At 41.8% G+C, this 14,549-nt stretch overlaps 2 protein-coding genes across 2 annotated transcripts; both read left to right on the forward strand.

The window, feature by feature from the left end:
* The first annotated feature begins 7,818 nt into the window (after positions 1 to 7,818).
* On the forward strand, positions 7,819 to 9,865 carry LOC121543774 (H-2 class II histocompatibility antigen, A-K alpha chain-like). The gene is made up of 4 exons (XM_041853924.1): positions 7,819 to 7,837; positions 8,919 to 8,960; positions 9,240 to 9,513; positions 9,689 to 9,865. Exons 1-4 carry the CDS (start codon positions 7,819 to 7,821, stop codon positions 9,804 to 9,806), a joined length of 453 nt encoding a protein of 150 aa, XP_041709858.1. The 3' UTR covers positions 9,807 to 9,865.
* A 2,789-nt stretch (positions 9,866 to 12,654) lies between these two features.
* LOC121543773 (HLA class II histocompatibility antigen, DP alpha 1 chain-like) lies at positions 12,655 to 13,426 on the forward strand. The gene is made up of 3 exons (XM_045208307.1): positions 12,655 to 12,709; positions 13,050 to 13,162; positions 13,304 to 13,426. The coding sequence occupies exons 1-3, from the start codon at positions 12,655 to 12,657 to the stop codon at positions 13,424 to 13,426; spliced, it is 291 nt and encodes a 96-aa protein (XP_045064242.1).
* Positions 13,427 to 14,549: the final 1,123 nt, after the last annotated feature.

Raw genomic sequence — 14,549 nt, forward strand, 5'->3', positions numbered from 1 at the left:
CATGACATAAGTATTTGATCACCTACCAACCAGTAAGAATTCCGGCTCTCACAGACCTGTTAGTTTTCCTTTAAGAAGCCCTCCTGTTCTCCACTCATTACCTGTATTATCTGCACATGTTTGAACTCGTTACCTGTATAAAAGACACCTGTCCACACACTCAATCAAACAGACTCCAACCTCTCCAAAATGGCCAAGACCAGAGAGCTGTGTAAGGACATCAGGGATACAATTGTAGACCTGCACAAGGCTGGGATGGGCTACAGGACAATAGGCAAGCAGCTTGGTGAGAAGGCAACAACTGTTGGCGCAATTATTAGAAAATGGAAGAAGTTCAAGATGACGGTCAATCACCCTCGGTCTGGGGCTCCATGCAAGATCTCACCTCGTGGGGCATCAATGATCATGAGGAAGGTGAGGGATCAGCCCAGAACTACACGGCAGGACCTGGTCAATGACCTGAAGAGAGTTGGGACCACAGTCTCAAAGAAAACCATTAGTAACACACTACGCCGTCATGGATTAAAATCCTGCAGTGCACGCAAGGTCCCCCTGCTCAAGCCAGCGCATGTCCAGGCCCGTCTGAAGTTTGCCAATGACCATCTGGATGATCCAGAGGAGAAATGGGAGAAGGTCATGTAGTCTGATGAGACAGAAATTGAGCTTTTTGGTCTAAACTCCACTCGCCGTGTTTGGAGGAAGAAGAAGGATGAGTACAACCCCAAGAACACCATCCCAACCGTGAAGCATGGAGGTGGAAACATAATTCTTTGGGGATGCTTTTCTGCAAAGGGGACAGGACGACTGCACCGTATTGAGGGGAGGATGGATGGGGCCATGTATCGCGAGATCTTGGCCAACAACCTCCTTCCCTCAGTAAGAGCATTGAAAATGGGTCATGGCTGGGTCTTCCAGCATGACAACGACCCGAAACACACAGCCAGGGCAACTAAGGAGTGGCACCGTAAGAAGCATCTCAAGGTCCTGGAGTGGCCTAGCCAGTCTCTGCAGAATACCGATATGTCAGATATACTTGAGAAGCTGCCTACCCTTCAAGATGGAGCATATCCTTGTATTTCTAAGTTGGAAGAAATTACGGTGGGAACACAGTCTGCCATAGGAGACATTAAGATACTTTTGGCTAATCTCCTTGTGATTCCAGGTATGGAAGACATTTTTCAGAGAGCTGGACTTCATCGATATGTGGGGACTGCGGTGAATGATCCTGAGTTAGCTGCAAGTAGAAATCGGCTGTGGAGAGCACTGAAAGATACGTTTCCAACAAATGTGCATCCTGACAACATTCTGATTGACCCACTAGGACAACAAGAAAATCCGAGAGCCTATGTGTCAAGAGTTCATCAAGTGTGGAGAAATATTACCGGAAATGATCCAGATGTGAGTCAAATTGAGCAGTCAATTTTGAGAGCTAAACTACAGATGGGACTTCCCTCACCAGTAAGGAGCAAACTGTCAGAGGTGGTTGGACTTGGAAGCATGACAAAAGGTGTCTATACAGATCATATAGCCCATCAAGTGGATCTGTACCGGAAAAAGGAACACAACCAGAAAGAACAGGACCAAGAAACTCTCAGAAAACTCAATCAAATACAACTGGTGGAGAATAAGAAGGAGAAGAAACAAGCTTTGGTTATGCAGAATCAGTGTGCACCAAATCAACAATCACTGTCACAGCTTCAACCGAACCAGGTCAAATGCAATTGTACCAGCCACAACTAGTGGTACAAGTTGTTTCATATTCATAGCCAGTTTCTGGACAGACACAGAATTGGAGAGGAAGAGGACGAGAAGGCTTAGGAAGAGGATGAGGAGGAAGATTTAAGCCATACTTCCAGCAATCTTCAGAAGTGTGTTATAATTGTGGACAGGTTGGTCACTTTGCCCGTGAGTGTAATGGGCCAGGAGGAAACACCAGAGAGAATTTCAGAGGAAGATACAGGGGCCAGTCAAGATCATCTGGAGGACCGGTGAACCCTTATAGGGGCCCGGAGCAAGGATTCTAGACGTGCCCAGAAGATCCGAAAGGGGGGTGTCAGCTGGTAGCATCAGGACCGGAAAAAGATCCAACAATTGAGGTGAAAGTAAACAAACGACCATTGGAAGTGATGGCGGATAGCGGAGCTGCTTTTACCTGTGTTCGGCCTGAAGATGCTACACATCTCCCTATGTCCAATCAACTAATTAGGAAAAGGTTTACCAATTGTTGATGACGACAGAGATGGATTCTTCTTCAGTATTCTGGATTGGAAATCTCAGTGAAGATTTTTTTAAGCAGGCTAAGATATGGGAGAAATTCATTGTGGCAAATATGCCAGATGCGAGGCTTCCAGAATATCCATTTCATTGTACGCTCAAGTATTTCAAGAATGCTGCCCAATCGGACTCAGAGGAATGGTTGAGTCATCAACCAAAGAAAGTTCAACTCAGTTCATGTTGCATAATTTTAGGACCACAAGGAGCAGCTATGAAGATAAACACAGACGATTATCTGGATAAAGAATTTGAGATTGAGAAGAGTGTGCCACATGTGACCTTGTTGGTTTCTGAAGGCTATGAGCAGAAGCAAATAGGAGAAATGATGACAGAAGCAGAGAAAGCTGTTTTCGTACCGATGAAAGAGAATTTGGCGATTTGTAGGAGTGAAGATCAGCGATTTCTCAAAATCATGATTTCGGCTGTACGGATGACACATGAGCTGTACGGATGACACATGAATCTATTTGCAGTGCGAAGATGGATTCAGACCCTATGAAAGAGGAGATGTTGCAACAAGTTCCAGAATGTTTGTGGTCTCAACACAGTACTGATATTGGACTTGTGAAATCAGCCCAATTGCGGTGAAAGTTGAACTTCGACCAGGAGCCAGACCTCCTTGGAAGAATCAGTATCCATTGAAAGATGAAGCAATCCAAGGGATTGAACCACAAATTGAAGGACTTTCGAAAGCAGGTGTTTTGAGGACAATAAAAGTCCTCAGAGTAACATGCCTTTGTTGCCTTTGGAGAAACCATGAGGGGTTGATAGTAGTGCCTCTAGACCTATTAGGTCTGATGATTTAGGAAGCACATGGGTTAGCTAATGTTGCAAGGGGGGAGGTTAGGAGAAAGATCACAAAGGAGTATGGTTTTTGGGCACCATATTTGCTTTAACAGGTTGACTATGTCATAGGCAGGTGCACAATCTGTCTGAAAAATAATGTTCGCAGGGGTGTGACTGTTATTCCTGGTTACATTCCTACACCAAGAGGTGCATAAGATGTCCAACTAAGCTAAAATATGCTCAGTCGGTTGCAAAGACTTTGTGTAAAGAAGTCATAAGCAGGTGGGGATTTCCCGATTTAATATCCTCAGAAAATGGGAAAGAGTTTTGTGGATAAATCATTGAAATGGTTTTTGAAAAAATTGGGGAAAAAAGTCAGACTAAAATGTTATGAAAAGTAACTCTAGGAAATGTTCAATATCTGATTGTGTGATAATTTTCGCATGTCTTTACATATTATTGTGATATTTAGTGTTTTGTTATGAATCAAAGGGGGGAAATGGAATGTGATTCATATATATATCATTTTATATATCATTTTTATATTATTGTTGATATTGATGTTTTAATTTGCATGTGTTGTTTTGCAAAAGATACGGGTTGGTGTTTTCTTTTCTTCCAGAAGCATATGGGGGAATGTGTAGAGGGGATTCAAATACTCAAACGTGGACAATATGAATGGATTGGAGGAAGTGGAACAAGGACGGTGTGGAAATGTTCAGATTCCATCATCGACGTTGCATTGAAAGTCGACACTGTGGAGGAGCTGCAGTGTAGTGGATTACATTCCAGTGTTATATTCTTTCTGTATACATTTTTTGAAGAATGATATTTTCTGTTGTTGGATGCATGTGGGGACCTCAGATGTTTTTGTTTAATTTGTTGAAGCTTAGGGATATTGGGTCTAGGCAGGGACAGAGAGAATCCACAGGAGGGTTCGATGGGTCGACCAGCCTGAATGTGGACATTTTTGATTGTATTTTGTTTTCTGAGGTTTTCATGTGTATTCAATTGCATCATAGCTTAAAATGCATTGATAAAGATGTGTAAATTGATCTGGAGTACTTAGGTGGTCGCCTGGGGCAGAGGGGCCGTGAGAGAATTTTTCTGTCTTGATTGATTGATGGATATTTGGAATGAACGCTGCCAGACAGGTTTTTCGCTCTTACACTCCATAACAATTTATTTACACTCCATAACAATTTATTTACACTCCATAACAATTTATTTACACTCCATAACAATTTATTTACACTCCATAACAATTTATTTACACTCCATAACAATTTATTTACACTCCATACAAAAATGTGTCTATATAAACATGTGTTTACTCTCCATAAATTTTGGTTTATTGCTAAAGTTACTCAAGAACAAAAATTATTATTTGTCATAATCCTATTATTTTTGTTTTCGAGACTTAATTAGTCTCGAAGGGGGGAAATATGTAGGGTCTGAAGGTCTGTGATTTTGCTGACGTTTGCAAATGGTGTGATGGAGGAACTTGACTCTGCTTTGCTGAAGCATCTGGAAAGCATTGCTACATAGGCTTCTTGGAATAGAGGACATTTGGAGATGTGGGGAGGCCGGGGATTGGTCTGTCAAAAACCACCCATCTTATGTTACATAGGATATAAATACCATGTTTTGAACAAAGGACGAGAGGTACAACATATTAGAGATTGGGTCAGTTGTTCTCCGGACTTCTGCAGGAGTCTGTAAATTGATACTGTGATCTTTGATGTAATAAACCATTATAATCAAGGACAGTGTCAGCGGATTTCTTGTCATCACAGCATAATCAGTATCGTTGTCTCGGACACCACACTCTAACTCTAACTGATGGCACCTCTTTCCTCCTGTCCCCAAGAGCCTGAGGTCAGTGAGGTAAGTGCGTCCAGTGCTGATCCTGCTGTATTCTGTGGAGTGGGCCTGACTCTGGGGCTGCTTGGGGTGGCTACCGGAACATTCCTCATCATCAAAGGAAACCAGTGCAATTGAGAACCAGAGATACAGAATAGAGGCAAAAGTGACATTGTAAAGGGCTGACATGGGGTAATGTGGATAATGTAGGTAATGTGGGTAATGGAGTAATGTGGACAATGGGGTAATATAGGTAATGGGAGTAATTAGGGTAATTTAGGTAATGGGTAATGTGGGTAATGTAGTAAATTGTAAAAACTCCTTGTTTCACTGTACTGACATCATGGAAAACATTCACAATTACAGAGGTGTAACAATGAATGCTTGTCAGATATGTACTAGATTCCACTAAAATCACTAACTCTGCATAGCTTATGTTTTCAGCTGCATCAATTTTTAGCAACCCAAAAAATAATCACTGAAGTTGAAATGTAGGTTTTAATGACCTACCCATTAATGTGCACTGTACAAAACATATTTTCACTCAATGTTTTTGCTAGCACTTACCCCAAAACAAAGTGTCTGGGTTAACTTGACACTTGTGTATAGTGTAGGGGCAGAGGGAATACTTATACAGGTAGTGATGAGGGGATATGAACCAGGTATGTGGAAAAACAAGACAAAACAAATGGAATGATGAGATGAGGAGCGGCAGTGGCTAGTAGGCCGGTGACGACGAGCGCCGAAGCCTGCTCGAACAAGGAGAGAAGGCACCTTCGGAGGAAGCTGTGACACCCCCATATGACATGTCTTGAAATATGCAGACAGGTGGATTAAAAGTAAATTTACATTTTGATTCTGACAGCCAACTTTCTAGCTCCACCCATAACTTTTTGACTTGATATCATTCCCAGAAAGCATGGATTATTGCGTCATTATTATATTTACACTTAAGACATGACTCTGCCGTTGTGCTGTATAATTTCTGAATTTTGTCACTATACATTTGTTCTATACATTCGTTTATACTGGACTAAGAGTACATTTTCGTTAACTGTAATTTCATTAGTTATGCTCCAACTTTCCCTCCATCTTGTGCTAACATCAGTTATTTTTATGTCTTGCTTACAATAGTTTATATTTTTTCTAAGAGATTGTCAGTTGGGTATGCTCTCTGCAAGGTTTTGTATATGTAATTTATCATATGAACATCCTTTTCTGACTCAAATAAAATTCCCTCAAGTTTTCACATTTTAAATGATAGAGAATACCTTTTGTTAAAGTACTAACAACCTTGGTGAAAATATTTCTCACCTCTCTTTGCTCTTGAGAAAAATAAAACAATATGTCAACTTATTATTAGCACTGCTTCACAGTGCGGCTTGGCGGGTCGTGTTTCAACCTTTGCCTCTCCCGAGTCCGCACGGGAGTTGAAGCGATGGGACAAGACTGTAACTACCAATTGGATATCTCGAAATTGGGGAGAAAAAGCATTACGAAAAATACATATATCACTGCTTCAGTGTCTCCTTGTATGTTCACCACTCAACTGTAAATGAAGAAATGTTAGTTCAGAGGCCTGGGGGGTTGGTTTAGTCTAGTCGACAACCTTGTTAACAAAAACCCTTTAATCAAAGCAATGAGACAAAAAAAACGATACAGTAGAAAAAAAGAGTAACCATAGGTATGCTCTGAACATACAGTACCTACGTGTGTGATTGAATTACACATTTAATAGGTATGTCAGATTTAAAGTATGGAAGTGAATTCATCATCTTTACTTGACTTTTAAATATAGTAATTTATAGAAGAACAAACAAAGAATGTGTGAAAAAGTATAGATGATCCTTGCTGAAGATATCATATAGAGGTATGATGAGATAAACTATGCAAAATTGTTCAGTGAACATTACAGTTTATGACTCAGTTGCACTGGCTTCCATTGATGAGGAGGAATGTTCCGGTAGCCACCCCCAGCAGCCCCAGAGTCAGGCCCACTCCAGAGAATACAGCAGGACCAGCACTGGACCCACTCAGCTCAAGCTCTGGAGGATAGGAGTAGGACACATTTCATCCATGTTGTGTTTCACATTCTCAAATACTTCAGTATATAATTTATTTATAAATTAAAGGAAATCTGATCCTCTAAATCACTCCCTCAGTCACCTTCAGGTCGTTCCTGGTCCATCTGACTATGACAGGTGGGGTTAGAAATGATTCAAAAAGCAGATGAGGGAGCTGCTCCTTCCCAGATCCACCTCATCCTCTGGGTACAGAACAACCTCAGGGGGCTCTGGGGGGAAGAGGGGGAAAAACAAAGTAGTAAGTCTCTTGGCTTTCACAATGTTATGTGTGTAGGTGTGTTCTGTTTTTGATAGATGGCATAGATTGCTGTATGACATGCAATTACAAGAGAACTTTAACTGATTGTAAAATGTTTTTGGGCCATTATGTTGAATAATCTCTATGAGACAAGGGTTTGGAATCCATTCGATTTGTCTGATAACCTTGACTACTTTTAGACTGTGGTGGGTTTTTCTCAGCCGTTATGTTGGTGTCCAGCTTGGTTTTGCACATCTTCCGGTTTCTGGATGCCACTCCATAACAATGGGGACAAGAAAGTGAACCTGCAAACTTCTTTCTGGTCAAAGTTTCTCAGATACAGGTTAGGTCATGGCTAAAGACCATGTGTGGTACAATCTTCCTGCCTTACCTTGTGTGTCTGTGGGATTTACGCTAAAAAGTAATGATGTCAATGCAGGGTATTCCACCATGGTGAGATCACGTCACAGACAGATACACTTGTTTTCAGGAGCAGTCACTGTGGTGGGCCAGAAACCAAACTCGCCTCCTTTGTGCACCGGAAACACAACTTGCTCACCTCTATGTGTATCAATGGAAGTGTCCAACCAAAGTAAAACTGGCTTGTAGGTTGGTATAGAGTTCTACCAGTCAGACTAGGTGACATATTTGTCCATGATTGAAACAGATAACTCAGTGAGAAATGCAGTTCCCTGTCACAACTGGCAGCACTACCGTAGCTTGCCTAATTCATCAGACTGTGATACCTTGGTTATTCAGTCTGAAACAAAGCACTGCAAAAAAAATATTGAATGTTTCCTCTCACGACCCCTACAAGCAAGAACATTCAATGAAATCCAATTTGAACTCACTCTACCGGTTGTCTGTGCGGTTGGTCCTTTTGTCTCTTGAAAGTTGAGAAAAAATATCCCAAGTAAAGTATTATCAAACAGACTTTTCAAAATGTGATTTCTATCACCTGGAAAAACCATGTAAACACCTGCAAGACTTCAGTTAGAATGCGAGCATCGTTTGCATGTACTTATGTCTTTGTGTGCGTGTCTCAGGTGATGAACAAACAAATCTGAATGGTGGCGTTGTTTAGGACTCAGGTGCATGTACATGCTGTCAAGTCTAAACTAGGGTACGGCCCAGTTAACTCTGTGAGGTTCACCTAGTTATCCGATAATTCTTATTGCAAAATGAATAATTGTATAGCTGCTGAATAGAAGAGAGCTTACATACTCGCATCCATTGACTTGGAGCAGGTGAATTGTTTCTGGAAGGGCCACCATGTCTTTTCTACCTAGCTACTCTGCTGTCACAACAGATGTAATATTTCTTATTGGTTCTTGATAAGAACCAGTGAAGTACAGCACTGGTTCATCCTTTTTAGAGCTTCCCCTTGTTGTGGAAAATAACCACCATACTTTATTACAAATACAGTCTTACAGAGTTTTTGTTGCATCAAGAAATGACTTTATTAAAGTTTTCAACAAAGCCGATACCCGTCTGCAGAGGGTAGCTTAGTGGGTAAGAGCGTTGTGCCAGTAACCGAAAGGTCGCTGGTTCTAATCCCCGAGCCGACTAGGTGAAAAATCTGTCGATGTGCCCTTAAGCAAGGCACTTCACCTTAATTAATTCTGTAAGTCGCTCTGGATAAGAGTGTCTGCTAAATGACGTGAGTGAGTGAGGATGGGGAAAAAGTGCAGTACCCAGCATACCACAAGTCAAAGGTAAGTCAGATTCTTTGTTAGATTAAGCATAAGCCAGTAAAAAACTATGCGTAGATGTATTTTATTCTATACTTCTTACCTGGAAGAGTGTGTTAGTCTGAGGTTGGAGTTGCATGACACCTGTAAAAGCAGTTCCCTCTAGAGTGGGTGATGAGCCTTTTAGTGTAGTGGACAGACAGTGGAATACTGAATATCAGACCACATCCTGAATGGGTTTGGTCCATCTTACTGTCACTGGTGGAGTCTCTTTCTATTTTCTGGTTTCTATTTGCCCCCAAGATGCCCCTGAGAGCATCATCTACCCCAGGGATGAGGGGGAGTTGGGGGTGGAGAACACGCTCATCTGCTTTCTGAATCATTTCTACCCCCCGCCTTTCAAAGTCAATTGGACCAAGAATGGCCTGGAGGTGACTGAGGGAGCGTATCTCAGTCGGTACTATCCTAATAAAGATGGAACGTTCCACCAGTTCTCCACCCTGAGTTTCACCCCACAGGAGGGGGACGTCTACGCCTGCACTGTGGAGCACACGGCCCTGAAGGACCCCAAAACCAGGTTCTGGGGTGAGGGGAAATTCTGAATAGTATACTTTAGATATTTCAGTAATATGTCTACTACAGTGTGTGATTACTGAATGTTCTGTCTCTGTCTAATCGCTCATGGTGTGTCTTACTGGTTAACCCTAACTGATGGCACTTCTGTCCTTCTGTCCCAAAGAGCCTGAGGTCAGTGAGGTGAGTGGGTCCAGTGCTGGTCCTGCTGTATTCTGTGGAGTGGGTCTGACTCTGGGGCTGCTGGGGGTGGCTACCGGAACATTCCTCATCATCAAAGGAAACCAGTGCAATTGAGAACCAGAGATACAGAATAGAGGTGAAAGTGACATGGTAAAGGGCTGACATGGGGGTAATGTGGGTAGTGTGGGTAATGGGTAATGGGTAATGGGGGTAATGTGGGTAATATGGGTAATGGGGGTAATGTGTAGTCCAGGGTTGTCAGCACTACCACTCGATCAGGCACCAGCGCAACATTTTATTTTTGGTTGTTTGTTTGATATTCCCACAAAATTCAGTGGGGTAGGCCAGAGTGGGGCTTAAACCCAGATCCAGTGACTGTCAGGCCAAAATTGTATCCTCTTGATGGGGTTGCCTGGTGTTGAGTTAAGTTCGCTACAAAATGTTTTATTGTAAAGTGTATTAGAAAATGTGATTGCTCTTTACATAAAGTTTGGGTAACGCTGTACAGTGTCATTATTATTATAACAGGGTATTTACATCTGTAAATTGTATTGTAATAAATGGTAATAACTCCTTGTTTCACTGTACTGACATCATGGAAAACATTCACAATTACAGAGGTGTAACGATGAATGCTTGTTACAAATGTGCTAGTTTCCACTAAACTGTCGAACTTTACATTGCTTTTTCTTGTCAGCTGCATCTATTAAAGGCAATATGTTGTAGTGACACAGTAAACAGCTGCAAAATAACATGTACCTACCTTCTGGAAACATATGACGCTGTTCCTCAGCTGCACAAGAGTGGTTGGAGTTTTAAACTTGCTGCCAATGTCTCTTTTAAAATCAGTTTCCTCATTCAGTTTCCTCATTACTAGCTCATGATAGACCTGTTTTAACTCTGAGATGTAAACATGTCTGTGCTGAATTTCTCCTCCATACACCTGGTGCTCCTGCAGTGAATTCAGTGGGTTAGCCCAGAGTGGGGCCAAACCCAGGTCCAGCGACCATCAGCCCAACACTTTAGATTCTTAAGGTTGTTCAGTGTTGAGTTAATGTCGCTACAATATTTAATATTGTAAAGTTAATAAAAAATGGGAATGCACTTTAAATAAAGTTTGGGTAATGCTGTACACTGTGCTTATTATTATTACAGGGTATTTACAATATGTAAAAAGTATTGTAATAAATTGTAATAACTCCCCCGTGCTGAATTTCACTGTTAGCATTATAACAACCACAAATGTTGCTCTCTCGCTCAGCAGGGCTGATGCTGGTACCAACAAGTTATGATATGAGTCCCTGTAGTGGTTCAATTATATTACATTTGGAGTTAAAAGCTCGACAAAAACTGGCCAATATCAAATCCCTGATGGCAGCTGATATTGGAGTTTGCTTGTAGCAGCTGTTTAGAATAAAGAAGACTCAGTTTAGCAACATTATTTTGGTGTGGTAGGTATGTCTTATGTCATAAGAATAGCCTATCTAATATACACTGAGTGTACAAAACATTAGGAACACCTTCTTAATATTCAGTTGCACCCCCTTTTGCCTTAGTTCGTCGGGGCATGGACTCTGCAAGGTGTTGAAAGCGTTCCACAGGGATGCTGGCCCATGTTGACTCCAATGCTTCCCACAGTTGTGTCAAGTTGGCTGGATGTCCTTTGTGTGGTGGACCATTCTTGATACACGCGGGAAATGTTGAGCATGAAAAACCCAGCAGCGTTGCAGTTCTTGACACAAACCGGTGCACCTGGCACTTACTACCATACCCAGTTCAAAGACACTTACATCTTGTGTCTTGCCCATTCACCCTCTGAATGTCACAAATACACAATCCATGTCTTAATTGTTTCAAGGCTTAAAAATCCTTCTTTAACTTGGCTCCTCGCCTTCATCTTTTTTTAAATTATTTTTTTCCTTTAATTAACTAGGCAAGTCAGTTAAGAATAAATTCTTATTTACAATGACAGCCTACACCAGCCAAACCCGGGCGACGCTGGGCCAATTGTGCGCCGCCCTATGGGACTCCCAATCACGGCCGGTTGTGATTCAGCCTGGAATCGAACAAGGGGGTCTGTAGTGACGCCTCAAGCACTGAGATGCAGTGCCTTAGACCGCTGCGCCACTCGGGAGCCCATCGACACTGATCGAAGTGGATTTAACAAGTGACATCAATAAGGGATTATAGCTTTCACCTGGATTCACCTGGTCAGTCTATGTCATGGAGGGTGCGACTCTATTTATTTGTATAGCCTACAAGTCATAAACTACGCTTATTTCTACAATTGCTCTTAGGGCTCGATTCAATCTGTAACAGCAAAATTCAGTGCTAAAGCGCAATTGACATTTAAAGGCAATGTTCCCGCGTTAGGGATGACTGCATTCATGTTAAACGCTGCATATGTCGGCTCAATCGGAAATTACCTTTACATTTCAAGGGCGCTATAGCACTGAACTTTGGCAATACAGTTTGAATAGAGCCCTTCAAATCAGATTTCAAACCTAACCCTAAACTTAAAGGTCCAACAGCAGCCACTTTTAAGGACATGCCTTACTGTGATTGTTTTCATTAAAATGGTCCAAAATAAACAAAAATAGACTCTTAGAAAATAGCTATTTGGTCTATTAAATAATACACCGCCTGGTGATGTCACCAAACTTCATCCCACCAAAACAGGTATTTTCAAACAGCTCTTACTCTAAAAGGGCTTTATAATGATTTTCACAATTTCACAGTATTATTCTAAAGTCATAGTGTGGAAATATAAATATGATAGCTACCTATGGATGCTTTGAGTCAGGTGATACTGAGGTGGTGGTGGTGATGGATGGGAATGAAAGCCGGCTATGCTGATTTCAAGGAAGGAAAGGGGGTGTGGACGGTGCCTAATGTCCCACTAAGTAAAACATTCCATTCGCTGATGTCTTATGAATTTGCTAAACTGACTCTAATTTGGTGCATGGAGCGTATGAAATTTGGAAAAGGTGCAGTACCCAGCATACCACAAGTCAAAGGTAAGTCAGATTCTTTATTAGATTGTCTGCATAAGCCAGTAAAAAACTATGCATAAATGTAGATGTATTTTACTGTATACTTCTTACCTGGAAGAGTGTCTTAGTCTGAGGTTGGAGTTGCCTGACACCTGTAAAAGCAATACCCTCCAGAGTGGGCGGGGAGCCTTTTAGTCTAGTGGACAGACAATGGACCACTGAACATGAGACCAGAATGGGTTTGGTCCATCTTACTAGTGGAGTATTCTTTGGTCCATGTAACAAGTGGAGCTTGTCAACTGGACCAATAATAGGCTGGAGGTGACTGAGGGAGCATCTCTCAGTTGGTGCAATCTTACTAAAGATGGAACGTTCCACCAGTTCTCCACCCTGAGTTTCACCCCACAGAAGGGTGACTTCTACGCCTGCACTGTGGCGCACACGGCCCTGAAGGACCCCAAAACTAGGTTCTGGGGTGTGGGGAAATTCTGAATAGTATACTTTAGATAATTCAGTAATATGTCTACAACAGTGTGTGATTACTGGATGTTCTCTCTGACTAATCTCTCATGGTGTGTTTTACTGGCACCTCTTTCCTCCTGTCCCCAAGAGCCTGAGGTCAGTGAGGTAAGTGTATCCAGTGCTGATCCTGCTGTATTCTTTGGAGTGGGCCTGGCTCTGGGACTGCTGGGGGTGGCTACCGGAACATTCCTCATCATCAAAGGAAACCAGTGCAATTGAGAACCAGAGATACAGAATAGAGGTGAAAGTGACATTGTAAAGGGCTGAAATGGGGTAATGTGGATAATGTAGGTAATGTGGACAATAGGGTAATGTGGATAATGTGAAAAATGGGGTAATATAGGTAATGGGAGTAATGGGGGTAATTTGGGTAATGGGTAATGTGGGTAATGCAGTAAATTGTAATAACTCCTTGTTTCACTGTACTGACATCATGGAAAACATTCACAATTACAGAGGTGTAACAATTAATTATTGTCAGATATGTGCTAGTTTCCACTAAAATCACTAAGTTTACACATCTTTTGTTTTCAGCTGCATCAATTTTTAGCAAAAATAAATAAATCACTAAAGTTGGTTTTAATTACCTACCCATTAATGTGCACTGTACAAAACATATTTTCACTCAATGATTTTGCTAGCACTTACCCCAAAACAAAGTGTCTGGGTTGACTTGACACTTGTGTAGAATTAACCAAAACAGAACAGATGCTTCAACCTCACTGACTGGTCTACCATTGGGGTTTCATCCCAGATAAAGAACAAACACACATTTACAACCTCCCGAGTGGCGCAGTGGTCTAAGGCACTGCATTGCAGTGCTAGCTGTGCCACTAGAGATCCTAGTTCGAGTCCAGGCTCTGTCGTAGCTGGCCGTGACCGGGAGACCCATGGGATGGTGCACAATTGGTCCAGGGTAGGGGAGGGAATGGCCGGCAGGGATGAAGCTCAGTTGGTAGAGCATGACGTTTGCAGCGCCAGGGTTGTGGGTTCAATTTCCCACGGGGGGCCAGTATGATTTTTTAAAATATATATATATCATGTATGCACTCACTAACTGTAAGTCGTTCTGGATAAGAGCGTCTGCTAAATGACTAAAATGTAAATGTACAAAGCAGTGCAATGTTTGCCTAAGTACAATGTAATTTATAGGTGTTACACAGTTTTTCTCTAGTTAAAGTAAAGTGTGAGTTATGGGGTACCATAAAAAAAGGACACAATATTTTTAAATGATGCCCAACCAGTCAATTAAAAAACAAGTCAGTATGTTGCAGTCACACAGTAAACAGTTAGAAAATAAAATGTACCTACAGTGAGGGAAAAAAGTATTTGATCCCCTGCT

The sequence above is a fragment of the Coregonus clupeaformis genome, chromosome 28 (assembly GCF_020615455.1).
Source record: "Coregonus clupeaformis isolate EN_2021a chromosome 28, ASM2061545v1, whole genome shotgun sequence".
NCBI lineage: Eukaryota > Metazoa > Chordata > Actinopteri > Salmoniformes > Salmonidae > Coregonus > Coregonus clupeaformis.

Bases quoted from the DNA above. Each gene is read 5' to 3' on its own strand.
- LOC121543774 (XM_041853924.1), top strand. The intron at 8,961-9,239 runs GTAAGTCAGATT...TTTGCCCCCAAG, and splicing joins CAGCATACCACAAGTCAAAG to ATGCCCCTGAGAGCATCATC. The intron at 9,514-9,688 runs GTTCTGGGGTGA...GCCTGAGGTCAG, and splicing joins CTGAAGGACCCCAAAACCAG to TGAGGTGAGTGGGTCCAGTG.
- LOC121543773 (XM_045208307.1), top strand. From the start codon at position 12,655: ATGGAGCGTATGAAATTTGGAAAAGGTGCAGTACCCAGCATACCACAA. The intron at 12,710-13,049 runs GTAAGTCAGATT...ATCTTACTAAAG, and splicing joins CAGCATACCACAAGTCAAAG to ATGGAACGTTCCACCAGTTC. The intron at 13,163-13,303 runs GTGGGGAAATTC...CAAGAGCCTGAG, and splicing joins CCAAAACTAGGTTCTGGGGT to GTCAGTGAGGTAAGTGTATC.